Source organism: Chionomys nivalis, chromosome 8, assembly GCF_950005125.1.
Source record: "Chionomys nivalis chromosome 8, mChiNiv1.1, whole genome shotgun sequence".
Classification (NCBI taxonomy): Eukaryota; Metazoa; Chordata; class Mammalia; order Rodentia; family Cricetidae; genus Chionomys; species Chionomys nivalis.
This window is the reverse complement of record NC_080093.1, coordinates 61,862,051-61,889,792: the sequence shown is the minus strand read 5'-3', so window position 1 is coordinate 61,889,792 and position 27,742 is coordinate 61,862,051. Positions and strand designations below refer to the sequence as shown.

The 27,742-nt window shown below is 44.9% G+C and overlaps 1 protein-coding gene across 2 annotated transcripts in view; it reads left to right on the top strand.

The window, feature by feature from the left end:
- Window positions 1-27,742, top strand: part of Dock1 (dedicator of cytokinesis 1) — a 497,567-nt gene that overhangs the window by 426,959 nt on the left and 42,866 nt on the right. For both annotated transcript variants that reach the window (XM_057777087.1, XM_057777086.1), the window contains exons 34-38: window positions 5,120-5,205; window positions 5,389-5,545; window positions 9,414-9,454; window positions 11,209-11,299; window positions 14,769-14,888. In XM_057777087.1, coding sequence (XP_057633070.1) covers window positions 5,120-5,205; window positions 5,389-5,545; window positions 9,414-9,454; window positions 11,209-11,299; window positions 14,769-14,888 — 495 coding nt within the window. The remainder of the gene's footprint in view (window positions 1-5,119; window positions 5,206-5,388; window positions 5,546-9,413; window positions 9,455-11,208; window positions 11,300-14,768; window positions 14,889-27,742) is intronic.

Genomic DNA, 27,742 nt, shown 5'->3' with positions numbered 1-27,742 from the left:
CTGCTGCTCAGGCCACTAACCTTAAGCAAATAATTGAAAAACCCAAGTGGCTGTTGGAAACTTCTGCCACCCGGGTGAAAAGCCAGTACAATTCGTACTATATTATGTGTCTGTGCTGTGCAATGTGGGCTTACTATGCATGTGAATACATTTGGTGGGAATTTTATCTTGCTTATTCTCCAATTCACTGGGAGTTTTATTTGTTGGCTTGTTTACTTGTGTTCTTCATTTCCAAAGAATACCTGATCGTATTACTTTGGATGCTTCTAGAGGAACCGTGGCATGGGGAGATTTGGTTTCATTGAATTCATTCCCAAAGGTGGTCTGAGAGATCTTGACAACCAATACCTTTGACTCCAAGAGTTCCTGTTATATTGAATTCTGTTCTTTAAAGCCTTCCAGCAAAGACATACTCAGCCTCTCATATTCTCCCTCAACTAAATCAACCTTGTCTCTCTCTGAGGCCATTTTTCCTGAGTTCACAATAATTGTGCTCAGCCAGAATTTCTCCCCAGGCTGAGTTGTGAGAGTCTACAGGTATTCCAACCAGACGGTGTAGGCAGCCCAACCTAACTGCCTCCAGGACACAATTTTGGGGTCAGCTCATGAACAGGTCAGAGAAGCTTCAAGGTCAGAAAGCTGCCTAGTTGATAGGGGGAATATGGAGGCTTTTAAATATGGGATGAAATCCTAGAGATTAATTAAGTGTGTAATTAAGTTTATACAGTGCTTAAGGAAGATAAACACAGGAGTAAAGGCCAAGTGACAGATTGGAGAATCTGGCCATGTTAGGATGTCATCAGGAGAGTTGGGAGACAGAGATTTTTAAGCACTGGCTTGTGTCTGCTGAGGCTTCTTCTGGTATGTATTTTCCACCCAGACTCAGTCAACCATCTTTCTGTTTCTGTGCCCTCTGGTAAGTCCCATGAGGAAGGTTACATGGCTCCAGCAGAGTGACCCAGCTCTATCTGAAGGTAGAGGAGACAACAACAGAGGAGATTCCTGTGTGCTCTCTGAAAGCAGGAAGTGGCCAAGCACCAAGCTCCTACCTTACAGTGTCTTCTGAGCTTGTTTTCATGAGAACAAGGGGAAAGTAGAGCTTACTTTGGGCAAAGGGCAACATTTACCAGGAATCTCTTTTGCTATTAGATGCAGCATACTACGCTCCTCGATTCATGAGTTCAACCAGCTTGTGATAAGCTCTGAGCCTTTGTCTGTATGGTGAATTAGCTGTGGGTCCAGATGTCTGTGATAAATAATCCTAGATACAAGGCCAATCTGATTATATACATTATATACATGTATAAATATATTATAGAAATTGCAGAAAGGATGGTAAGGTGGCTCAGTGGATGGAAACATGAGTGCATACATACACACACACACACACACACACGATTTTTAATAGCAGTAAACCTAACCCAAAATTAAACATTTCAAATGAATTGTTAGAGGCTTCAAGATTATGTGTGGCTGGGATCCCCACTTTGTAGTCTCTGAAATAGTGTTCAGTAGCCCTGAGGTGACTTTGGCAGCAGGAATGGGAAGCAATAGCTTATTTCCTAAGTTAATTGAATTCACAACATCAATGCCACTGTGAGGACAGCCCATCAGAGTCTGCTCAAAGACACCCATCCGAATGCCTCCAATTGATGATCTCTTACATTTAATGTTCTCAGGGGGATACTGCTATCAGAGACTTGAGATGCTTTATTCCATATTTTAGGTTGGATGCCCTGTGGATATTTTTGTAGCAATATTGGTGATTCAGAAAAGAGAAGAGAATGTAATGATTCTGCTTATTACATCAGCGAGCGAGCCTCCGCCACCTTTTGAGTAGCACAATAAACACACTCTAATTTTATCCTAGCCACAGAGCCCCGCTGCCTGTTACCACGGTGCAGGCTGACAAGGGACACAATCAACACAACCTTTATAAAAAGCAGCCCTGCTCTGTCAGCAAATGGACTGTCTCCAATTTATTGGGATGGGGCCGCTTAATTCTGACTATGATATCAGGTCACAGTATACTAGCACATTGATCCTAGTATGTTCTGTAAAAACGAATGAGGACTTGGAAAGAGAGGCTAGCCGAAGAGCCCTGGTGCTGTAAGCCTTGCTGATACGTGACAGAGTTGCCAGGTGTTTGTGCAAATGCTCTTAACTTTCTCTGGCCTTCAGTAAATCTCGAATCAGTTGTCCTCTGGTACATTTATCATTCAGCCACTCTTTTAGGAAAACATTAAATACCTCAGACAAGTTTGATAAGCAACATATTTAAGGAGCCAAGATGTCCTACCTTTACACACGGAAGCAGAGAAAGCATTTGAATTTCATAAAGTAGAAGCCACATCCCAATACCTTCTGACTGGGGAGGGGCGGACAGTTTTAACTGTGAGTGTTTGCCAATGTGAGGGTAAGTCTTTCCTTTCTGAACTTTCTATACTTTCCCAGTTATATTCCTCATACATGGATGTTTGAGTGCTATGTCTGAATTAAGATTGTTGGTTCTCTTTTAGATCTCAAATATCTGTTGTGAATTACACGTTTGTCACACTTTTGATCTTTGCCACCCCACTCTATTGTCCCCTGAAAGATGGGGCTGCCTTGAAATGCCATCTCAGGGCTAATTGCAAGAGATCTCCCTTGTATTAGAGTCCAAAGTGAATGACTGCTTGAAGGAATCCTTTTTAAAGAGTAGAGTCATTGCAGGCTGGTAGCAAAAGGTGGTCATTTTACAGCGAAAGTATTTTTCTTAAGACTCCATGTTGAGAAAAGGAAAAAAGCCAAGCCGATCTCGTCCTTCAATGGAACTGTCTCTGTTTTTAAAAGCCTTGAACTTCTTAAGCCTGACAATCAAAAAGTGGTATTTATCTGGGAGGAGAGTGAGAGAAGATCAGAAAGAATGAAGAGCTCAGAAAGGCCAAGGTTGCTGGGAGGCTGCCAAGTCCTTAGTGCTAAGCAAGAAGCAGCCTCCCACCCCTCCTGCCCCAGCTTACATTTGTGCAGCAGGAGGAAAGTGAGGCTCTGGGTACTGAGGCATCCTGATGAGGATAAGAGAGAGTTATGGAATAGAATATTTGTTTAATTGTGTAAAAATGTGTTGCAGAATAATTGTCTAGCTATGTAAAGATGTGTTGCATTTTTTATGCTGCATTTGTTTAACTATGTAAAGATTATTGCTGTTTAACCTTTCCTGCCTAAGGCATGTGATTGGTCTAATAAAAAGCTGAATGGCCAATAGCTAGGCAGAGGAGAGATAGGCGGGGCTGGTGGGAAGAGAGGAAAGGAAAACCAGCCAGTCATCCAGGGGCCAGATAGACGGACATGGAGGAAAGAGGAAAGCAGGATGGACAATATGTAGATGAGGTAAACAAGCTTCAGGGCTGCACATAGATTAATAGAAATGGTTTAATTTAAGTTAAAGAAAAAAACCTACCTAGAAGCATGCCTAAGCTAGGTCAAATATTCATATTAATAATAAATCCCCATGTCATGTTTTAGGCTGGGCCAAGAAAGCCTGGTACGGGAGAGTCAGTGCCACCTTGCAAGCTCCTCCCTGGGCCTTGCTTTCAGCCTCTCCAGAGCCCACCATTAGCTGCAGTGCCACAGTAGCTCTTCCCATGCCCGATGTCAGTGTCCCATGTCTGTAGCTGCGGCTAAGTGATGTCACACTTGGTTGACAAGGTCCAGAAAGCCAATTGTCTCAGTACCAATTAGTCCACTCTTAGCTGATATACTAAGCTCTCATGAGCTTCATCTGCCTTAAGTCTCAGCTCCCTGCATCCCTAGGATCTCATTGTAAAGGGCTTCCTGGCATACGAGAAACCCTGGGTTCCATCCTCAGCACTCCATAAAATCTGGAATAGCGGCACATGTGTATAATTCAACACTTAGGAGCCAAGAGCAGGAGGATCCCAAGTTCATCCTTAGTTACATATTGACTTTGAAGTCAGTCTAGGCTACATAATACGCTATTTCCAAACACACGACAAAACACCAAACAAACATTTTATGTGCGAGGGGCAACATGGTCACTTCATGAGAAACAACTGTCTCAGGCTCCTCCCTAAGCCTCAATGTGTCAGTCGCTATGGAAGGAGGCCTTCTCTCATCTGGCTGTCCTTCTTATAAGAACCTTGTCCTCGTGAGGGACCTGGGTAGTGTCACTGAGAAGTGGCTGGTTGAACACCTTTGAAGGGTCCCTGGGGATCCTCATATCTATGCTGTAGTGTACTTGCTTTCTGGACTTTGAGCTTTGTTGTCTGCTTCTCTCTTGCTCATCGTCCTTGTCCAAAGTGTGGGTGGATGTCTCCATCTTTATAAGAGCCAGTGCTAGGTTCTTCTACCAACATGCTCCCTGGGTATCTCTGGGTTTCTCTTTGACCTGGGTGTCACCCGGCTCTCAGGGAAGGAGATGGGGAAACAAAAATTATGAAGGTATTTATATCCAGTCTTGTGAGCCCTAGAAACATTTTGAAAATTTCTGACTCCCTGGGATTTAGAGATTTTTTTTTTTTTTAAGTCTGGATTTGAGAGATATTCAGTCAACTCTGATACTTACGCTATCCAGTCAGCAGCTCTGGGGAGCATAGGGCGAGCCTGGAGATGGACCGTCTAAAGGTGACTGCTGATTTCTCTTTCTGGACTCTTCTGCAATCCTGTTTGATTTGGAGATCCGTCACGGAGTGGCAGTGAAGTGGCCCCGTGGATGTTTTCAGATTGCCGAGAACGCTAACCTAGCAAATGAAATGCCATCTGTTCCCTCCCAGGAATCTACACCCTATTTCACATGCTCGTTTGTAGAGATAAAGTTTAGCGTCTCTTTCCATTACTTCCTGATTCTGTTTCCTACCGTTGGCACCTCTTACTCCTGCTACTGAGACGCACGCACTCAGGCTCCAGTAACTGGAAGAGGAAGGAAAAGTCCTCTCTGAGCCAGGCAGTCATTAGATGTCTGCAAGGGTTCGGGAACAGCATCTCTGAAATGCAATCAGGTTTCAAAGGCAGAGGGTATCCATCCAACAGGATCCCAAAGATGGAGAAGCGATTGAGGCCCACATTGTCAACTGAGTTATCTGCTATGCTAATTATTTATGCTTCCTCTGTTTAATTATAGTTTGAAAATGAGATCATCACTAAGCTGGATCATGAAGTGGAAGGAGGCAGAGGAGACGAGCAATACAAAGTGTTATTTGATAAAATGTAAGTGTTGATCGCGGTGGGATTTATGTCAGGAGAGAGACAGAGAGACTTGTAATTAGACTACAATGAACTTTGTCGCCCAGAAATAATTAAAATGTGTTAATAATGGGAAATATTTTAAACCCGCACCTCAAGTTTCTTTCTTGGAGTGTGATTAACAAGGTGTGTGTAATTATTTTTCAGCCTCCTGGAGCACTGCAGGAAGCATAAATACCTCGCCAAGACAGGAGAAACTTTCGTGAAGCTCGTGGTGCGGCTGATGGAGAGGCTCCTGGACTACAGGACCATCATGCATGACGAAAACAAAGAAAATCGCATGAGCTGCACAGTCAATGTGCTGGTGAGCAGGAAGTTAATTAAACCTTCCATCTTTCCAGAATGCAAATGGAGCCAGGGTAGTTGGGAGCCCAGAGGACAGCTGGCCATAGAACACTTCACAGCACAGCACAGCTCCCTCCCCACCGGGGTCCTCTTTGGTGCAGCAAGGAAGGACAGAGAATTGTTGGCCTATCTGCTCTCACCAAGGCTGAGAGCTTGGCTCCCTTCTGAATGTTTTCACAGTGTACCCGCTGTGGCTGAGGGTGGCAAGCCATCCCGTTTCCTAACCAAAGTAGAGCACCTTGTGAATTCCAGATTTGAAGACTCTACTTTTATTAGATCAGAGTCATGTACTATAGTGAGTTTCTTGAATGGTAGCATCTAAAAGATATATTTATCCTTAGTCCTATGACTATGGCCCATTTTGGAAAAAGAAGTCTCTGCTGGTGAGAGCTGGGGGATAGCTCAGTAGGGAAAGTATTTGTCTTACTAACCTGAAGACCCAAGTTCAATCCTCCAGACTCACGTAAAATCAACTCAAGCGTGGTAGCATATAATCTCAGCACTGGTGAAGTGAGTTGGGCAGTTGTATTTCTGGGTCTCGCTGGGCAGCCAGCATATCCTGGTTGGTGTGCTCCGGGCCAGTGAGAGAAAAGAAAAGAAAGGAAGTACAGTTAAAAGTTTTCAAAGAAACCTAAATAAGTTACTAGGTCTATGCATGGCTTCTAAATGTGTGATGTCTGTTCCTGAAATCCTTCCACATGGCTCTTTATGATCATGTAGACTGCCTGCTAAGATGACCATCTTTGCCTGTAGGCACAGGAAAGCAACTGGTTTCAGCATCTTTGTGCCTTCTTACCTCTGCCCTAAGTGATAAGCCTTCCTAGCACCAGTGACAATGACATGAAGTACAGACTGGCCTTTTCCTGTGGGAAAAATGTGGAGACCTTTTCAAAATCACTCCCTGCTCTGGATGTGATTGTCGCAGGCACACTGTGATCCATAAATGGGTCTGTGAGACGGCTTGGCATCTAGAAGGAAGTAGTATTAATACATTCGTTAGGCTTCCAACTTTGATGACTAAGACCTCAGTGTGTTTTAAAGCAAGATCTCCGCTCAGGGCGACATGGAACCTGCTAGAGAGGTGGCACCATGCTGAGCTTGGCTTCTTATCACCAGCAGCCACAGTTAGAAACCGGGCTTTTGGAATGACACCTGCAGCCGTGTTTCTGATGTTTCTGACGTTGACGTGTGTTCCTCCTTTATTTGGAGGCTCCTCGGTGCCCACCTACTGTTGCTGTAGTCAGCTCTGACTTGTGCTGAGAGCCTCCCAGAACTCCCGAGGTGATCTCCCATTATTAACTTCTTCACCTGGAAGCAGCATGTGTCACTGCCTGAAAAGCGAAACAATAGTCCTTCACTATCCCCAGGGATGATGGGATGGATCCTGCCCTGTCTGCGCACATCCATGTGGAATGTAAATGTGTAAGGGGGAGGCCCAGCAAACTGGACTATTACAGATGAAAACCCTGTCTCTAGGTGCTGAAGAGATGGCTGAGCAGCTAAGAGCACATTCCACTATTGTACAAACTTATATAAATGCACACACAGATTAAAAGTAAAAGAAAATTTTAAATTCCTATCTCTAAGCATTCATTGCCAAGCTCATATTTAGAAATATATAACTAAATGTAATATGACATGTTATATTGCTATATATTTAATTTATTCTATATTCAACTCGAGGGGTTTTGAAGTCCAAAGAAAACATACTTCAGCAAGGGCAGAAGATAAAAAGCAGCGGTGTCTCTGAGAGGCGAGTGAAGGTCACAGGATAAGGATAAGATCATTGTAGAACTCTAAGGACGAATCTATGAGAGACCAAAATAGGAGGAGGGAATTGAAAACAGGGGCACAAAGGAGGAGACATCATAACTTTTGAATGCTTGTGAGTGAGAGGTGGGAAGGCAGCACTGTGCTTGTTCCGAATCTTCTGCTAGGTTTTTGACTGGTAGCTGAAAATATCCTCGTTACTGTGTGCGTCACAGGAACTGACGCTCATTCCAGTGTCAGGTGCTCAGGTGCAGCACCAGGTAAAGCCAGTTCTTCAGGAATGACCCTGTTTCCTGCTATCTAGATCTCCCCATCCTCTCTTTCCAGAGAGAGCGTGCCTTGGAAACAGTGTCCTTTTTGACCCGTGAAATTAAATCATCTTACTGAGTCACTATGTGCCTTTATAATGCGGATGTTTGTCAGTCTCTCAGGCACTTGATTGTAGAGTGTGAGCATCATTCTTAGGTGCTAAATTTCATGCTGAGGTGCTCTCTAAGCCCCGTCCCTTGCTGAGGAGTTATTGCTAGATGATAGCTCTTGGGGAGGGAGAGTCGTTCTGTTCTCTTTTGTTTGTTTTGTTTTTGAGGCAGGGTTTCTCTGTGTAGCCCTGTCTTTCCTGGAACTTACTCTGTAGACCCTGCTGGCCTCCACCTGCCTCTGTTTCCTGAGTGCTGGGATTGAAGGTGTGCACCACCACTTCCCAGCTGGGAGAACCATTCTTAGAAATAACAAGAAAAGGAATGAATATGTGGCCACTAGTCTCGTTTGCATGCTCCAGTAGATGGCTCCTCACCCATGCACATGTGACAGCATTAATTAGATTTAATGGGTTATCCAAAAAGATAAAAAGGCATGAAGAGGGGGGCGTTTAGAAAGAGTTCAATGGGAAAATAGTCGTTGGATATGATCGTGTTTAATTGTATGCATGTATGAAATTCCCAAGAAGAATGAAAAAACTAACACAGAAAAGAAATGGCTGTCATGCTTCCATCCTACAGGCCCTCTTGTACCTTTGTAACTTCCTGTGCATGACTTCCTGTGTATAAATTAGTTCACATGAAGAAGAAATGTTACTTGGAGGGGGAGAGGGGGGCAGGTAAGACAAGGATTCACTGTGTGGCCCAGACTAGTCTGAGATTCTCTTTACAGCCCTCACTGGCCCAAACTCTTGATCCTTCAACCTCAGTCTCTGAAGTGCCGCCATTACACATGCGCACTGCCGTACTCACCGGAGGTATGACTTTGGTACAGACAAAGGATTAGAGGATGTGTTTCAGTCATGTGTAGAAATATTCCTCTTACTGCAATTCACAAACCAATTTTTCTCTCCCACGGTTGTGTACGATTGCCTTCCTTCCTTCCTGTTTTAAAGTGACTTCTCATTTATCTCACTATAGTTTGGGGAGGTCTGTCTCTCTAAAACAATGGATTTTCTCTAGGATTTTCAACATTCTGGGTTGATGGGGAAAGGGTTCTGCTTCAACACTGCTCAGGGGCGTGACAGTAGCCCCTTGGAGAACAATCAGAATGTGGCGTATTATATAATTAACCTGTCTTTACCTTTAAATACGTGTGGCTAGAGGTTTGGAACATGTGAGGACGAGCCTGTCCCCATGCTTCTGTGTCTCTCACTAAGGCTGACCCCAGCATGCTGACGTCATTGACGGTGCCTTTCCCTACCCCCAGTTTTGGATTGTTTATTTAAATGAGACTACATTGATTAAGAGGTCATGTTTTCAGCCAGAACCTTGTTTATACTGAAGATGGGTGACTTTCAAATGACATGAATTTAGTCCTCAAGTGTCTAAAGTGTTGGAGATGCAGTCATTACAAAAGGAAAAGTCGGGAGTATTGTGAGGTGCTCAGCGCTCCTGTGAATTGAGAACTCAACTCTGCCTGGGTTTGGTCCCCTGAATGTGCCAATCATAACTGGACCGTGGATTCGCAATATGGGACCATTTTGATGAGTTGTTGTTGTTTTAATTTTTGCTTTGTTGTTCTCTGTATTGTGTTGCATAATGGAGTTTCTGAAAACAATGCCATGGCTTATTTTTCAGAATTTCTACAAAGAAATTGAAAGAGAAGAGATGTATATAAGGTACGTGTGAGTCACTCTGGTGGCACCCTCTGCGTTATTATTACTGTGAGATGAATAGAAGGTAGGCATTGCCATATTGGCTGGCACCCTCTCTGTGTGCCACGCTCGCACCCTGTGTGTGCTGTAATCACAGTGATATGCGTATAAGGGATGTGTGTGCTGTGCTGTCTGGCACCCTCTGTGTGCGTTGCAGTCACTATGAGATGTGTGTAAGGAGTGTGTGTGTCCTGCTGGCCAGCACCCTGTGTGTGCTGTAATCACTGTGGGATGTTATAAGGGATGTGTGTGCTGTGCTGGCCGGCACCCTCTGTGTGCGTTGCAGTCGCTATGAGATGTGTGTAAGGAGTGTGTGTGCCATGCTGGCCAGCACCTTGTGTGTGCTGTAGGCCACACCCTTTATGTGCATGTTCTCCTCACTGTGTGTCAAATTGTGTGCAAGAATGGTTTGTATCTTGAAGAATAATTTGTAGAAAATCATGGTGACTTTGAGATGAAATATGGCAGAGCCTCCGCTGTGCTCTCAGCCCTTATTCAGCATGTCTGTGCCTGTGTAAAGTTTGGGTTAAGAGGGGCAACATTTAGCCAGCTAGGAAGCCATGGTTATTTAAAAAGGTTTTGTGCCTATTGATCAACAAATACAGCTCTTTTGGGGAAAAAAATTAAAAGATATATTACAAGTTCTTAAGTTTTCTAGTAAGCCACATTATCAAATGAGAAATAAATTTCCCAAAAGTAGACAATATAATTTTGCATTTTACTCTTATTTTAACTAGTACCCTATTCCCACATGTCTATATCTTTATTGCACCAAAAAGAGAAATGTTTTGTGTGGCCGAACCTGATTCATTATTGGCTTTTAAGATCTGCTGAGGAGGTAGCCCACTGGTAGAGCTTGGGGAGGATCTAGGTTTGACTCCCAGTGTCTGTGGGTGATCAAAACACTTTCTTAGAGTGATCCACTATATTTTGTGGTCACTTTTCAGATTCTGTGGTCACTAGTCAGCAAGACGACAAACCACTTTAGATAATCAGGTTAGCCTACATCTGCGTGACAGAAAGCTTGACTGTGTGCTGGCTATGCAGAGTGTGCTTGTGTGGTTTTCTAGTTCTCAGATTTTTTTTTCCCTTTAAAACATGCCATGCTTATATAGTAAACTTAGGAAAACAACCAGCCTCTTTGATCCAAAATGTGTCTGGCTTTATGGTAAGGAGCATCCTTTTCTCCGACAGAACAGACGACGTTCTTTTGATCACGTTCGCTGTCATCACAGCTTTTTTTTTTTTAATCTTGTAGATGTGGATCTTTATGGATTGTGTGTATGTGTGCACACATTTTGACTCAAGAAAAATGCACAGTCTAGATTGTCTAATCTTATTTCAAATGTTTGAGGAATAAAACTGGGAAAGATGAAAGAAATAAGGAACCTTGAAATAAAATTCTTGCCTTTATATAGTATCTTCATTTTTCCCTACAAAGATGACTTAAAATTATATATTTGTATATGTATATGCCAACATATACTTTTATTTATAAACGTATGGTATATATGTGTGTGCATTATTATTATTATATTTATTCCTCTCAGTTCTTTTAGTGACTTCTGCACCAGCAGTTTTCAAGGCATTGTGAGTTACGGACACAGTAAAAGGAAAGGATAGCCATGAGTTACCGTTGAATGTCGAATTTAGCACCACAGTCCTCAACACAAATTACCTTGTGACGCTTTAAGAATGTAGCCTTATTTTATCACCAGGTACTTATACAAGCTCTGTGACCTGCACAAAGAGTGTGACAACTACACAGAGGCAGCTTACACCTTGCTTCTCCACGCAAAGCTTCTAAAGGTAATAAAAATTGCAGTACACGTCTACACAGCTTTTCTTATAAATTCTGAGTTGATTCCACATTTTCCTTTTCCATGGCAGATTTTAGTAGAGCACCAGCGTGAGATTTTATGGGTACTGGCTACAGTCAGTGATATAAACAAAAAATATTCAAGAGGTGTTCTGATTACGGATTCGGCCTGGCCAAATGCCGATTTAACAAGGTGTCAAGTTTTGCAAACCATCAGTGGACTGTGAAGCAACAGTTAGCTAGATATTGTGCAGTTCCTCACTTGTGCCAACGGGACTGAGTAAGGATGGAGGACAACATCAATAAGAAGGAATGACCCCGGTAGAGCAGCTGGGAGGAAGGATAAGTCATCCTCCTTCTCACATTGGCAGAGGGAGAAATCATATCCAGACATTTCTGCAGAGCAGGCCACGCTGAGAGTCTCTGTGTTGGCTGTCTGCGTCTCTAAAGAGTGTCACTAATGATCAGTAGCATGAGAACTTCAACTCTGGGTGATTCCTTTGTTACTCAGCTCGCTCTGAGACATTGGCCTTTTGCTTGTGCTGATGTATCTGTGTTCTCTCCCATGGCCAGTTCCAGAACAGTTAATAATACTGAGTAGATCCTTATAAAATAACTAGGCTGGGTGGGTGGACAGATGGGTGGGTGGATTAGTAAGTAGATGGGTGGATTTGGGGAGGAAAGTGGAGAAAGATAAAGGAAGAATGAAGGGATGGATGAAAGGATGGATGGATGGAAGCTATGAGGATGTATGGATGCTGGATAATGGATGGGAGAAGGATGGATGCATGCATGCACAGTAGATGTGGGCAGACAGATGACTAGATGGAGAAACTGCTATGCAACTTCAAGTTTTATATTTGAGAGTCTCAGCAAGTCTTTTGATTATCTTCCTCATGACATCCTTATAAAAAGATCAGAAAATTCTTCACTAGATAAACAAGAACCATAAGAGTGCTTAATTTAGTAATCTTGTTTCCAGAACTAGGCTACCCCCCCCCAACCAAACACCAGAAGTAGACTGAGAGATAAACCCACAGGAGAAAATTGCATTTAAATGTGCATTAGGAGATGCCTGTTGGGTCGTGGGAGTCAAGGGAGATAGTTTTATAAACCTCAGACAGACTCCTTCAGCCTCTGTCTCATCCTGAAATCTACACACACACACACACACACACCACATGAATCTACAGCATTTGCCTTTGCCTGAAATGAGCAGAGTCCTGGCAGGCAGAAGGCAAAGAACTGGCTTACTCTGGCTCCCCCTCCATAATCCTAGAAGCTGGATGCCTAAGGACCCTTCTTGTCTGTGGTCATCTAAAACTTTCCCAAGAGATATCATTTTTGAAGACAGAGCTTTCAGGGAGTGCCCCCGGAAGCAGTCATTGCTTTTGTAAAGTCCAGTGTCTGTATTTATTAGAAATCCAAATGTCAGTAACTGGGTATTTTTGCAAAATGTGAAGATCTTGTTGTTTGCACCAGGGAAATTAAAATGGCTTGACAGCCTGCTCACACTCTTAGAACACAAACTTAGCAAGTCTGAATGAATGTAAAACATATATCTGTGCATAAGCATACCATTTGCTTAATCTTTGGATATATTGAGTACAGATGGGTTTGTCACAGACTGTGATAGCTTGTTCCACTGCCTAGATCAATGGGCTCAATTGTGTTATCTCTTCCACTGAGCTCCAAATTTGCCAATTAAGTGGTAAATGCAACATGATCTGCCTCCATATTTTTAAGCTATTACATTTTGAGATTTTTTTTTCCAAATATGTTTGCTATTGGTATCAGTGTGAATCCATGCCAGTTAATCAACTTTACTAAACAACATGGTCTGTATGCTGTGTCTCTTAACTAAAAGCGTCTTAAATGCAGTCCTCTTTTTTACTATATTTCCGATCAAAAATAAGGATGCTTAAAAACATGAATGTTCAGCTTAGCGATAAATTTATTCATTTCCAGACTTACGTAGGAAGCACAAGGGACTTCCCCATCTCTATTCAATATGTTACCGTTATATTCTGAAACAATAAAATAAGCCTGAACCTTCTGGTTCTTGCTAGATACACGTCAGAATCGCCAGAGCCTTACATTTACATCCACAAGTCTACTTCCCAAACAGTCAACTGTGATGTGACTCAGTTTATGGGGTTTCTCATTTCTGCCTGCAGGTGAGATCTGCAGGTCCGCCACGATTGTGAGCATCTTGTGGACCATACAAAGGTCTTTCTGCTCTACCCAGCAGTCCTAGGGATCGAGTGCCCTTCAGGCTTACAGAGTTCAGCTCAGGGTAACCCAGGGCTGTGGAAAGGATGTGTGCCAGAGAGCAAGCATCCACTGTCATGTCACCACCGTCACTGGAGCCTCACTCCCCATGCCAGTTCATATGGTCCTTTGTCCTCTGTCACAGCATCACCCAAGTCCGCACTCCTTGCCCTGCTCCCCTAGAATGTCATGCTCCTACCAAGTGCCACCACAGCTGCTACCATGTTTTGACTATAGCACTGAGTTCACTGGGACATCCTCCACTGCCACCCACATTTGTTTGGAAACTCTGACTCGGGAGTCAGTTGCTTCTTTGTAAAACCCTCACTGTCCTGTCTTAATACAAGGTTACATTGTACCTCACAGGTCCACCCAAGAAGCCCATTCCTGTTAGTTGTACTTTCCTCTGATCCCCTCAGGTCATCCCATGCAAAGTCATACCTTTTACGCTTAGATGTCTATGGAAACTTCTCCAGAGTCATTATATCCCGTGATGCACTGTGTGATCACAGTCTTTGGTTGGCTTAGAGCTCCCGTGGGTGAAGCTCCTGACCCATGTTCGACCCAGAGGCACATGGAAGAACCTCAGGAGGCTGTTGCTCATTGTTACTGAAGCCCATACCGACAATGTTGGTTTGTTAAACTAATATCACGGAGTTCACATGGTATACCTGTCAATTCACACAGAAACTGACCAGCACTTCCACAATCTCTGCTTGTGGTGCAGCCAGTGGTGCAGCCAGTGGTGCAGAAGTACCTTTCCCTCCCTATGTTAGCCTATGTAGTTCCTTTCTGGATGACCTGTGATCCTCGCGCGTTGTCTGTTAAGGCGTTCTCCTTCTCTGACCAAGGAGAAAGAGCCCTAGTTGCTCTAAAGACAATCACCAATTGCCTGCTTATTACACCCCTGGCTACTGGGAAGCTGCTTGCAAGCATGGAAGCCCATGCTTTGCCATGATTTTCTGGCACATCTGGCACACCTGGCTCTGCCTTCCCATCTGTCTTTCTTGGTCTCTCCAGAGACAGGTTGTACCCCTAGCATTCCTAGGCCTTGGTAGTCTAATGACAGCAGCCCCAGGTCCCTGGAATTACTGTCTCATACACACACTCAGTGCGTGGCTTGGTGCTCAGTGATATTATTGAACATTTCCCTTTCTCAGCACTGTTCGCTCCTTGTTTTTGCCTCAGTGGTCAGAGGACGTGTGTGCAGCCCACCTCACTCAGCGGGACGGGTTCCAGGCGACAACACAAGGACAGCTGAAAGAGCAACTCTACCAAGAAATCATCCACTACTTTGACAAAGGCAAGGTAAGGCGCACACTGTCCCTTGGTCTCTTACCTGTGCCTCCGACTGCACTGGAAGCTCAATTCTTAATACATGATGTTTGCAGAACCAGAGTGTGTTACATATTGTGTACAAAAGTATTGTATGCATGTTCTTCCAGCTTGTACTTATGAGAAATCTTTTTATTTATAAAAAAGAAATCAATAGTTCTTTTAGATCCTCTATGGATAGTAAGGCCTGAAGACATCCGACATTTCAATAGCTCTTAATTGGGTAACCAGGTTTGGGAGAGTAGCTTGGATATATCTGTGTGCTTGGAGCTGGTGCATGCCTTTGGGGTCTTATGTTTTTCTGTTGTCACTGAAAAATTAACCCTGTCATGAGACAGGCTTTGTTTCACCTTGGCAATTTGTAGATTAATTTGCTTAAGCAAAATGACGTGTTCAGTTGACTTCTGCTAAGGGAAAACTGCCATCATTTTAATCAGCCGTCATATACTTTGTCACTGTCCTTGTGGATAGATGTGTAGTCATTATATAAAAACTAGATGCACTCTGACATTTGAAAAAAAAAAAAAAAACATCGAACCAAGATGACTTCCAAGCTCCTTCTGGGGTTCCACTGAATTTCTTAGTCATATCAAGGCTGACCTGCGTCACTTCAGCAGAATGCCAAAGAAGCTTGTGTTTCATTTCCTGTGACTATCATGACAGAGCTTTGAACGGTTTAAGCATATCGCCTTTCCATGCCTGGAGCTCTTAGCCTGGAATCTATGCTCCCTCTGAAGGCCTGCCAGGACTACGTATTGTATGCATCTGGCTTATGGCAAGCATGGTGGGCAGTTGTTGGTTCTTGGTGCTTTGCTGACCCATCACCCCATTGTCTGGGTCCTCCCCGTGCTCACAGTATATCTGTGTCTGCATTCCTTCTCCTATGAGGACACCAGGCACTGGCCTGACAGGGAGCCCACCCCGCTCCATAGAACTGAACTATGTCCAAAATGCCCATTTCCGTATGACTCCTACCAAGGCTTAGGACTGCAAGTGTCTTTCTGGAAATGCAATTCTATCCACAGCAGCACCTATAGTGCATGAAGGACACCGCCCTTTGGTGTCCTTTGCAGGAACTAAACCCTATAAAAAGTGACTGTTTAGTAGAGTCTGTGAGCACAAGCTTGGGATTCTCTCTGAATTCTAGCTGAAGTAATAGTGTATCTTCTTTTTGCATGATGTAAGTGTGTGTTGCTGAGAATTGACCGAGGGCCTCACACATGCTAAGCACATGCTTTGCCCCTGGGGTACATACTCAGTCCTTCTGTTAACCTTTCTATTTCAAAATACCATCTCACTAAGTTTCCCAGGCTGATTTCGAACTTTTGATCTGCCTGCTTCAGTGTTCTGAGCAACTAGGGTGACAGGTCTTTGCCACCTCCATTTGTAACACTGAGAAAAGTCCAAATTCCCCAGCCAGGCCACTTGGAAGATAGATTCTGCTTGGCCCTGTAGTAGATCAGAATATAGAGATGGGACGCTTTCCCCGTTGGGCCTCTACTCATGTTCCCTTTGCTTGACTAAGGACATTTTGTTTATCAGAAAATTGCTAGAGAAACAATGGATTCAGCCTGAAGCTGCGACTTTGTGGTATGCTGGGTGGGGAAGGGGAACCAGGTGCTATGAGGCACAGGTAGAGAGCCAAGGCTGAGGAGCACAGCTCTCCATGGGTAGCCATAATCAGGCTCCCTGTGAGCGGCACAGCTCGGAAGGGCCTTAGACCTGCAGTTTCTCTGGCTTCACCTTCCTCTCTTCTGCCCTCCTCCTTACCCTATGTTCTAGTCACACTTGTTGGAGTCTGGAATATACCAACCTCCTGCTCTGCCTAATAGCTATCCATTGCTCACCCCAGAGCTCTTTCCTTTCTATCTCAGGCTAAATCTCCCCTCTTCCTCACCCTCAAGCCACCCTCTCTCTTCTTGTTTTTATTTTCTCTAAGAGGTCCGCAGTCATGCTTCTGTAGTAGCTCACCAAAGAGGCAATGGTCACTAGTAACAGGCCTCACTTGTTCTCCCAGCGTGCCTAGAGCTCAGAACAGCGGCTGCTGCGTGCTTACTGAGTGGAGGCTAGATGACCAAAGAAATCATTGATCAGCGCTTCCTGCCATGAGAATGGCTCGTTTTCAATAGGACTGTTGGCCTTCAGAGATGGGAGACAGAGGACAGGAGTGTTTTTTATTGATTGATTGGTTGGTTGGTTGGTTGGTTTTTGTTTGTTTTGTTTTAACGAAATATGACCTGCTAGCTTTTTCTATACAACAATAGTTCATCTTTAAAAACATCACATGAAGGGGCTAAAAAGAATTCTGTCAATTTAGAACATTGTACCCAACTGCAATCTGCAAGGGCATCATCGGTTGTCGTGAATGAGGACCAGTGTCACTAACAATCTCGTGGCTGAATCTGAGCCTGTGGAGCTGAGCTTCCCATAATGCACAGGGTAGCCCCAATACAGAGAACATCCAGCCTAGAATGTCAATAGTGCTGATTTTGAAAAGCTTGGATTTAAAAAAAAAATTAAAGAATCCATGTGACAAAATAGTATAGACAAAAAAGGAGAGCTTGTAGAGGGACTGTCCTCAGATGTCCCTGTGTTGTGGAAACAGAAAGAAGACGGTAGTATCCCATTGGCTGACCTTGAACCAGAGTGAGCTTAGAAGGACTGTGTTCCCAGCTGCCATTCCAGTCGTATTGATAAAATGACAAGATTGGAAAGCCATTTCTGAGTGCCTGTGACATTTCCACCAGAATGTTAAATAGGAACCCAGTCATCCATCCACCAGAAACTACAGTGCAGGTGCTGGAGAAAACTCGAGAGCATAGGGCGAGAAGTACCTGGGTAATTTGCTGGCAACACAGGGTTCATCTTCACAATCAGCAAGCAGGGTGTACTCTAGGAAGCCATTATCTTTTTTGTAGGCTGGGATGGACCAGGAGTATTCTGGAGTTTTGATCTGAAACTTTTTGGAGTTCCCAGCAACACTGGTCCACTTCTGCTCAGACTATGTGACCATCCCCCTACACTAAGCCCAGGAAGGCTGAGCTTCTGCTCAGGTGGATGCAGGCAAGGAAGGAATAGGAGGAGTAGATTTCCTGACCTGCCTCTGCTCTTATCACCTGCCGAGGCAAATAGGGGCCACACAGACCTTCCAGGGCTGGGCAGCTGCCTAGGAAGACAGGATAGCATGAGGGAACCTGCTCCCACCATGCTCTACAGCATTTGACCAGGAATGTGTCTTGATCAGGAGATCTAGGTAAGTGTGCTCATGGTACATAAAGTAGTTAAACTGTGTGCGTGTGCACACACACACACCATAGAAAGAGACAGAGAGATCTATATAATTCATGTTTTTGTGGCAGATACTTTGCACAATAGTCCATCTCTCCAGAAGACACTGCAAATAAAATGAGTGTTCTTATAGGCTAGGTTGTATCCTCTCAAAATTTGTATGTGAAAACCATCCCTGGGAGCTTAGAATGTGAGTGTACAGGAAACAGTGATTTCCAAATGCTAACTAGGGCAAACTGAGATCATTGGGATAAATGCTAGTCCAGTCTGCCTGCCATCCTCATCGAAACAGAAGACTGGGACTCAACATCCACAGAAGGACAACCATGTAAAGACACACATAGAAAGAAGCCTTGGTCTTGGACTGTGAGTCCCTAGTACTATGAGAAAATGAATTTCTATTGTCCTAAGTATGTAGCAAAAAGCCAGGGCTCTGTTACAGCAGGCCTGGTACACAAATACAAATACCAAGTTTTTCATTAATTTTTTTTAGATTTATTTAGTTTAGATTTACTAATTATTGAGTGGTATTTTAAATATATTAAATATTGCTAAAATAGTTTCATGTGTTCTGATGTCACAAGTAGAACAGTTAATGTCACATACGTGGTCACAGGACACCTCCACCCAGCCCTGATGAGAAACCAAAGTGTACTTCATGTTCTTTGGGGGCCTGATAAGCAGTCAGAACCACATGTGTGCCTATCAGTATATGTTTTCTACACTTTAGAGTACTTGAAAAACTGAAAGCTGTCTAAAAGAATTGTAAAATGTCAGGAGCTGGAGCGATTGCTCAGCAGTCAATATCACTAGCTGCTCTTCCTAGGTTCAGTGGCCAGCACCTACCTGGCAGCTCACAACTGTCTAAAATTCCAGGTCCAGGGAATCTGACACCCTCATACATGCAAGCAAAACACCAAAATACATAAAATAAGAATAAATAAATCAGTAAAAATGTTTCAAAAAAGGAGAAGCAGAAAATGGGCTGAACTTGGTACATGCCTGTTGTATTGGTACCTGGTAGGTAGGGGCTAGGGGATCCCGAGCTTGAACCTGAGCTACACAGGAAGACCATGGATCAAGAAAATGCAGGAGGAGACTAAAGGCATAAACTACAAAATTTATGGCAGAAGGGTGTGAAAAGGAAACATAACATGTACCAGAATAAGAGGGTTTTTTTCTCTTGTATCCCAATCGCTGTCATTATAAAACTACTGTCATTAGTATTGGGGAATCTGGGGAGTTGAGTGAGCTGGGGTATGCACTAGTCCTGCAGAGAACAAGGAAAGGCAGAGGCTAAGGAAATAGGAGAGACTGGTGCAGGCCGCTGTGATGGTTACTGAGGAACTCAATACCAGGGCTGGGGAGATGATGTGGGTGGTGCAATGTTTGGGACCTGAGTTCCATCCCCAACATGCAGGTAAAAAGCATGGAACAATTCACACCTATAATCTCAGCCCCGGGGAAGAGAGTCCCCGGAGGATCCAGCCAGTCAGGCAAAATGGGAGAGCTCCAGGTTCAGTGAGAGACCCTATCTCAAAAACCAAACCGAGATGGAGAGCAATAGAAGACAATTCCTGACTCTGACCTCTGGCCTCCACACACACACACACACACACACACACGCTCATGTACTTTCACATTCATGTGTACACATGAAACGCTATGTTATTTTGTTGAACATGTTGGTATTTCCTGGATGTCCCGATTTTATTATTTGAACTGAGAATTGTGCCCTTCCATGGAGTATTTACCAATGCTGACCAGAGCCTATCAATGATCATTTGTTATTTCCTGGGCTTGTAAAGGCCAGTTGCATTGTCTCCTGGGGAGCTTCATTCTTCTCTACCTTAGGGAATGAGAAGCTCCTGTCACCAGCCACCACTCACTCCTCTTAATTCCTGCCTCCTGGTTCCACTAGGTTCTGACTTGGGCATTGAAGTGGTTACTTTGCTCCTGCTCTGAATGAGTACTTAGAAAATGGCAACTTAAAAGAGGAAAGGTTTATTTTGTATTATAGCTTAAGAAAGAATACAGTCCAACATGGCAGGGAAGGCTCAGAAGCAGCATAGGGTGTCTGGTCATGCCATTCTCACACCAAAGAGGCCGAGAGCCCAGCTCAGCAAATGAAGCTGGATACCTGAATAACCACTAGTCTTCAGCCCACATCAGAAGCCTAGAGAAGTTGGTTCTACTGTCAGGGAAGGAATTAGCAGCAGCAGCGGCAACAGCAGCAACAGCAGGGTAGATGACCTTACCAGTGAGACTGAAGATCAGTGGAGCAAAACCAGCAAAGCTTTCTTTCTTCCATGTGCTTTTATCTGGTCTGACTGATTTAGGTTGGGCTTCCCACACCAGTGAAAGCAGTTTCTCACAGACATGCGCACAGGCCAACCTGTGCATCAGCCTGTGGAGGCCAGAGGACAACTTGTAGGAGTGGCTCTCCCCTACCACCACGTGGGTCCCAGGGTCAAAATCTTGCCCTTAAGTTTGACAGCAAGGGCCTCCACCCCCAGAGCTATGTCACTGTCCTGGGTGTGTTTTTGGAATAGTTTAAATTTGCTGCAAAAGTGCACAGAAAGTACAGAGTTGTCATTATCCCCCTGCTGTACACCCCGGTACTCCAGAGTGTCAACATAGTCACTTTTCGCAGCTGAGTCCCCTCTGGCCGCTGCTGGGGCAGTGAACACCTTGGGATTGAAAAGGCTCCATCACTTCGGTGTGCCATGATGTTCATACAATTTCATGACCTCGTTTCTCGAGCCAATCGCTGAGTCTCAGGGAGGCCTCAAATGCATAACCCTTCTTCCCCATACCTGACACCCTGTCAGAATCAGCTCTGTCCTGTAGCACAATGAATAAAAACCCAGAGACAGAAATTGGGGTTAAACCTGAAGGTCAGAAAAGCAAAACAGTCAGCCCCTGGCTCTTACCTCTACCTCAGTCTGAAATGGTGATCTTGCCTCCAGGAATCTCAGAATGAGACTGTGTCTGAGAGCTGTCTTCTCCTGTCTTATATATTACCCTCTAGCACTGGGATTAAGGCATGCACCACTACTGCCCAGTTTCTGTGGCAAACTAGTGTGGCTCTTTTACTTTCTGAACTTCAGGCGAGCTTTATTTATTAAAATACCAATGAAATATCACTACACTGCCCCGTCAGTCCCCCATGAGTGTCCAAGCCATGTGTGCTGTTAGCATTCTTCTTCATCCTGAGTCTTGGACTAGATTTGTCCCAGCCCCCAGCTGATGGGGGAGAGTCTTCTGTTTTGTGTTGATTTCATTGGTTAAATAAAGAAACTGCCTTGGCCCTTTGATAGGACAGAAAATTAGGTAGGCGGAGTAGACAGAACAGGATGCTGGGAGAAAGAAGCTCAGTCAGGCAGTCGCCATGATTCTCCCACTCCAGACAGAAGCAGGTTAAGATCTTTCCTGGTAAGCCAGCTCGTGGTGCTACACAGAATATTAGAAATGGGTTAGATCAATATGTAAGAGCTAGCCAATAAGAGGTTAAAACTAATGGGCCAAGCAGTGTTTAAAAGAACACAGTTTCCCTGTAATTATTTCAGGTAAAGCTAGCCGATGGCTTGGAGCCGGGGCAGCAGGAACACAGCCTGCCACTCCCCTCAACCCCCAGCCCCACATTCCCTCACAGAAGAGGTTGCTAATGGGACAAAGGTGGATCCTTACAAGAGAAGGGCTGGCCATTTCTACACAGAGTCCTATTTGTCTGATAAAAGCAGCCACCTTCAGTCTGGGTGATGGCAGCAACTTGTTGGGTGGGCGAGCAGACAAGCAGGCAGGAGGACCTGACACAGATGAGATTTGCCATCTGCACTCATAGCCAGGCCCAGCCATGCTCATGTCTGAGCATGTGCGCATGCATGCATATAACCATTTAAACCTCAACTTTGTTTGATCTTGCCCTTAGAAACATTTAAATTTTTTATTACACTTATTCATTTGTATGTATATGCATATATAAAATAGATAAAGTATCATAAAAATATTTGAAAATTATTTTTAATAGGGTGATAAATTGAAGCTAAATGATACCTCAGTCTCACCAAACCACGGTTGAAGCACAGCCTCATGGAAATAGTTTGTCTCCTTTGTTCTGGTTTTCCTTGCACTTAAGGAAATCTTCATTCTGTTCTTACTATATGAACATGGAGTAAACCCTTGAGCTATGCACTGTTGGGGCTTTGGATAATAACCCAGGGGAAGGTGGGCCTGGACCATCCCAGGCAGTGTGACTTGTACCAGTGTGCTGGTTGGCTAAGAAGAAGGCCCCATTCTCGGGTCCACGGCTGCATCCTGTGTGCGGGGAAGCTTTGGCCGTCAGGCTAGGCTGAGAGTGGAGTCAGAAAAAGCTTCCCTTTCTACCTTGCACCATGACACCAGCAAGGTCAATAGGAGTTTTCACCCTTTTATATTGGGCATTCTGGCCAGTAAATTCTGACCTGCTAGCTTCCCGTGTTTCTCCCAAACAAAATCGCTACCCTAGTTTTGCTTTTCTTCTGTTCTTTACAGTTTTGAATGACTTTCAGCCTAGCTCTTGGCATCTTGATCTCTTCCTTTCTCTTCACAAAATGTTATTTCCATTCACTCTCGCTTTCATTCTCCAACATTTCTTCCTTCCTCTGCCCAACAATTACCGCAGACTCCTTTCCTGCTCCGTTTTCACCCACCTGGGCTTCTCCCCCACAAAACCCTCTGTTCAGCTTTATTGGGGAGGCGAGTGCCCTTTTCTGAGCTGCTCTGAATTGTCTGTCTTATTGTATTTGTCTGAGGCCTAGTAATTTTCAATAAAGCCCTTAATCCGAGTACTTCACTGAAAATTACCAGGCTTCTCTGTGGAGGACAAGAGTTGAAAATAGCGGCCACGCTATTGGGAGAATTTAGAGGATGGGCACCGCTCCTAGCCCAGGAGGCTGTGACTCCGAGTCTCTGAAGGCCAGACCCCCATCGGCCATTAACAAAGACAATGCGTAACCTATGACCCGGATGATGCTTGAAGCTGTGGCTATTTCCAATTGGAGGTCTGTTTCTCGTTGAAGAAGTTCAAACTTTACCTTGTGCCATCCTTGGAGAGGGAGGAGAGAAAGCACATGCAGCCTGCCTTGTCTTGTGAGCTGTAAATAGGTGTTTGGAGATGTGTTTCCATTTTTGGTGAGATGGTCGGATTTTATTTCTAAGTAGGCTGATGCTTTCACATCCTGTGACGTCCCCTCTTTGAAGGCCGTGGGTAAGCCTTGTGGAACCCTGCCATAAGTTCATGCCTGGGCTTTGCAGGCTCTCAGGGTGAGCCAGAGTTTGTCTCATCAGACCAAACCCATGTTGAGTGTTCAGGTTGCTTGGGTTCTTTGTGATTTTATGCTATTAAAGGGAACTCTTTTTTGTTAAAGCATTAGGGCCAAGAACAATGCTACTGTGCTTTAACCTGTAGGAACGCAGGGAAGTTTTTCCACTAGCCAGCCTACTGTGTGCCCCAGGCCACTCTGCACCCTGATGTACACAGACAAAAAGACAGAGTTAGACTCAAGGGATCCATGGCTAGCATTTAACTCCCCTAAGACTGGATAAATAGCAGAGCCTTTCTTGAGTCTGGCGCACAGCTGGACATGGGTAAATCTATTTCACGCGTGCAAATGGTCCCTTGTTCAGCTTTGGGGACTAGACGGATGCTCACTGAGCATGAAGGCCTCCTGCTGGTCCTGGGCCACTTGGTCCCTCTGGTGTGGAGGGACCTCAAGCAAAACTGTGGCCTCTTCCACGCCGTTGATCCTCATCCATTAAACACCAGAAAGCTGTGTGGGACTCTGGAAATTCAGGAGGTAATTGAGTGTGACTCTTCCCAATAACTGCCAGGGAAAACGGATGAGCGGTAGAAAAATGGCCGAAAGTCAAGCTTCACATAAAACTTCTTTGCTAGTGAGCTGGGCACAGCTGGTGAGTGCACGAAACCAGAGTCACCCGTGGGAGTCCTGGTGAGTCAGCCATGTGAAGAATGAAGGGCCTTCTATCTCCGGTGACACTTGTCTCTCCATCTGCTGCTGCTCCTCCACCCTGGAGGGTCTGCCTCCTTGTCAGCCACTTCAGGCCTGCCAATGAGAAGTCAATGCCTGTTATATTCTCTGCCACCACTTTTGGGTGTGTGTGATATTTCGCTCTGTTGCTTTCCCCAAGAGACAGGATCGCCCAAGTAACTTAAAGCTAGATGGCAGTCATCAAAGCCTGTCTCTGTCCTGTCTCTGTCCCCTCACAGAGCTGGAGTTACAGTTGTGTGAGACCATGCCATGCTCTTCTACATGAATGCTGGGGATTTGAACCCAGCTCCTCCTGCTTGCACATCAAGTGCTCTTACCTGCTGAGCTGTCTCCCAAGTCCCATGCTTGACTTTATGTGTGGGTTCTGGGAGTTGAACACAGGTCATCTTCTGTGGCTGCCACCCACTTTCCTTCTGGCACTGTCTCCCCAGCCCCCTCTACTGCCACTGTCATGGCAATGAGGAAGGTGTTTCTTCAAGAAAGAGAGATTTCTGCAAGCGGGGCTTGAAGAAATGAGAGATTCTGAAACCAAGGTTCAGGAAGACAGTAAAGATTACCAGGATCTCAGAAAGAGGGAAGAACCTGTCCAGTGTGAAGAGCACAGAGGCCAAAGAACCCCTCCAGGCGGTAGCCAACAATTCCCTAGATGCCGTGAACTGGATTACAGACCTCAGATCAGAAAATGAAGTTGTCTGTGAACCCAGGCATTTTCATTTGGAGCTGTTCAAGCCTGCTAAGCCTGTAGCTCTTGTAAGAATGGAGCTGAGCCCGGGTTCAGTCACCAAAGGTCAAAGTGATTCTTGCTCTGAGACAATCTAAATCTGGATCATATTGAATTTGCTTCCTCTGTGACGCTGACATATTTTCCTAGGCATTCGCGTTGGAAGTCTGAACTGCCCACACTCCCTGTAGAGCCCTGGTCCAATTAAAGATAGATGGAAATCTGCCCAGTATGGAATCCTTTAACACAAGTGGAGGGGCATGGAAAGGGGTTGTGTATTTATAGAAAATCTGATAGAAAACACCGTTGTGAGACCTCAGGGTGAGCAGGGTAAGATATTTACTTGAGACCTATATTTCTTTTAAAAACAATTACTTGGCTATGTATCTAAAGCACCTCATCTGTCATTTAGGATCAAGACAGATTAAGCTTTTGGTCGGGAATGAATTAGAAGTCTGAAAACTCTGAGCAGCTAAGAGAAGGTGTATTAGCTTGCAGAAGGAGACCTACAAGGAAAGGGAGTGTTGTCTTTGAAGTGGAAATATGCTAAGGGAGGTAGGGGTCACTGGTGCCTAAAAGAAACATTACAGGGGAGGGTGCTCTGTGGGGAATGTGAGCTCAGGCTCCAGAAGAGGATGTTGGAAGTCTAGAGAGGCAGATGTGGGTACACAGAGAATATGAGATAGCATGGACCAAAGGGAACAGGCATGAAGTGCGGACCCTTGACGCTGTCCCCTTCTAGACCCTGCTTCATGCAGGTCTCCCTGTATCTGAAACTCACAAGCCACATACTTATGCTTTGCTTTTCAAACTATTCAAACTACAACCATTGATTCAGAACCACATCTTTTTTTCTTCATCAAGAATACCAAGTGATATTGGGCATAAATGCCTACTCCTGCCATCCACTGCACTTGGGAGGTGGAGGCTAAAGACTCAGGAGTTCTGCATCATCCTGAGCTATATGGTGAATTGGAGGCTAGCCTGGGACCCTATGAGATGCTGTCTCAAAACCCACAGTGGGGCAAAGGGGACAGTTTATAAAATAATGGGTACAAAAAGAGTGTCTCTGAGGGATGTAAGTATAGAAGTACCCTTCAGTTAGTTGAATGAGTCGACAATACCCGAAGCCTGTGGTGGACCTGTTTTATCAGATAGCGTGCCGGGCTCTGTGCCAGGAGTGTGCTTAGCCACAGCCCTCGAAGTGCTGGCATGTAATCTGCAAGAGTAAGAATGCAAGTCTACCATGCATCCGCTGTGTTACCTTGAGCAAGCTCCTTCCCTCTCTGATCTACAACTTCCCTGTCTTCAGCCTGGAAATGATACTCCCCTACTGGGTGATTGGAGAGCTTGAACCAGGGAGCACAGGTGACTGGCTGAACATCATGGACAGCATCATCTAGATGCTGCTAAAAATCCCCACTTTTATTTGGCTCATACCATGATCATCTATGCCAGTGGTTCTCGACCTTCCTAATGCTGCGACCCGTTAATGCAGTTCCTCATGTTGTGGGGACCCCCAACCATAAAATTAATCTGTTGCTACTTCATAACTGTAACTTTGCTACTGTTGTGAATCATAATGTAATATCTGATATGCAGGATGTCTGGTATGTGACCCCCCAAAGGGGTGAAGACGCACTGGTCTATGCCCTTGTCAAGGAGGGGTTGTCCCCAGTGGGCAGGGATGAGCATCTCCCATGAGGAGTAGGGCTGTGAACTCTTGGGAACAACAGTGCTGTGGAAATGTAGACATTTGAGGCGAAGATTGCAGTTTGGTGAGAACTGCCTGAACTTTGCCACTTCCTGTCAGCGTTCAGTTCTGTGTATTGAGCCTTGAGGAGCAGGTGGTAAACGTCCTCAAGTTTCATATGAGTGACACCCAGCCCTTGCCCTTGGGGGAATACCGTCAGGGTGGGAAGGCAAACATATTCTAGTTTTAATACGCCAGAGAAAGTTCTGGGTCACTGAAGCCCAAAGGAGGAGAGTTGGCAGTAACTGGGAGGCATCTTAGGGGAGCTTCCACATCTGAATGCCACCATGCTTCTCAATCCACCTAGTTTACCTTTCCCATGGGAAATAACTACTGTGTGTCAAAAGTTCATCCACATTTCAAAAACTAAATGCTGTCATGGTGATGATAAGGGGCTGAAGAGATTGCTCATCCAAGTTCAGTTCCCAGCACCCACACTGGGCACCTCACATCTTATAACTCCAGCTTTAGTGGGCTTCATCACCCTCAGAGGGCACTGGTATTCATGTTGTGTGTTTGTGTGTGTGTGTGTGTGTGCACGTATGCATGCATGCACATGTGCACACACAATTAAAAGTAAAATAAGTAAAAGTTTATATGTGTTTTTAAAAGTAAGTTACTTGGAGAAGCACCTCAAACTATTTGCCATAGGAAGTCCCTTTTCAAATGCTAGCAGGATTGACATCTGCAAAAAGCAAGCATTCTGAAGCTTTGGATGGGCATTTCTGGCAGCATGCTTTCTGGAACATGACAGCTATGCAGTGGGAACATTTGGGAAGTGGCCACGTAGTAGATGCTCCTAGCAATGTGTCTTCACCCTGCGGTGGCTCTTCCCTGGCTCCGAGGCTGCCCTGACAGATGGTCCTTGGCGGCCATTACTGGCAGCAGGAGAGTGAGGACAGGTGATGATGGGCAGCAGCCCGTCATGCTGTGGGGAGAGCTGGTGTGATGGATGAGCCTGGGGTCGAGTGCGTTAGTCAAGACCGCCGGTCCTGAGCTAAAGCCCGGAACCTCT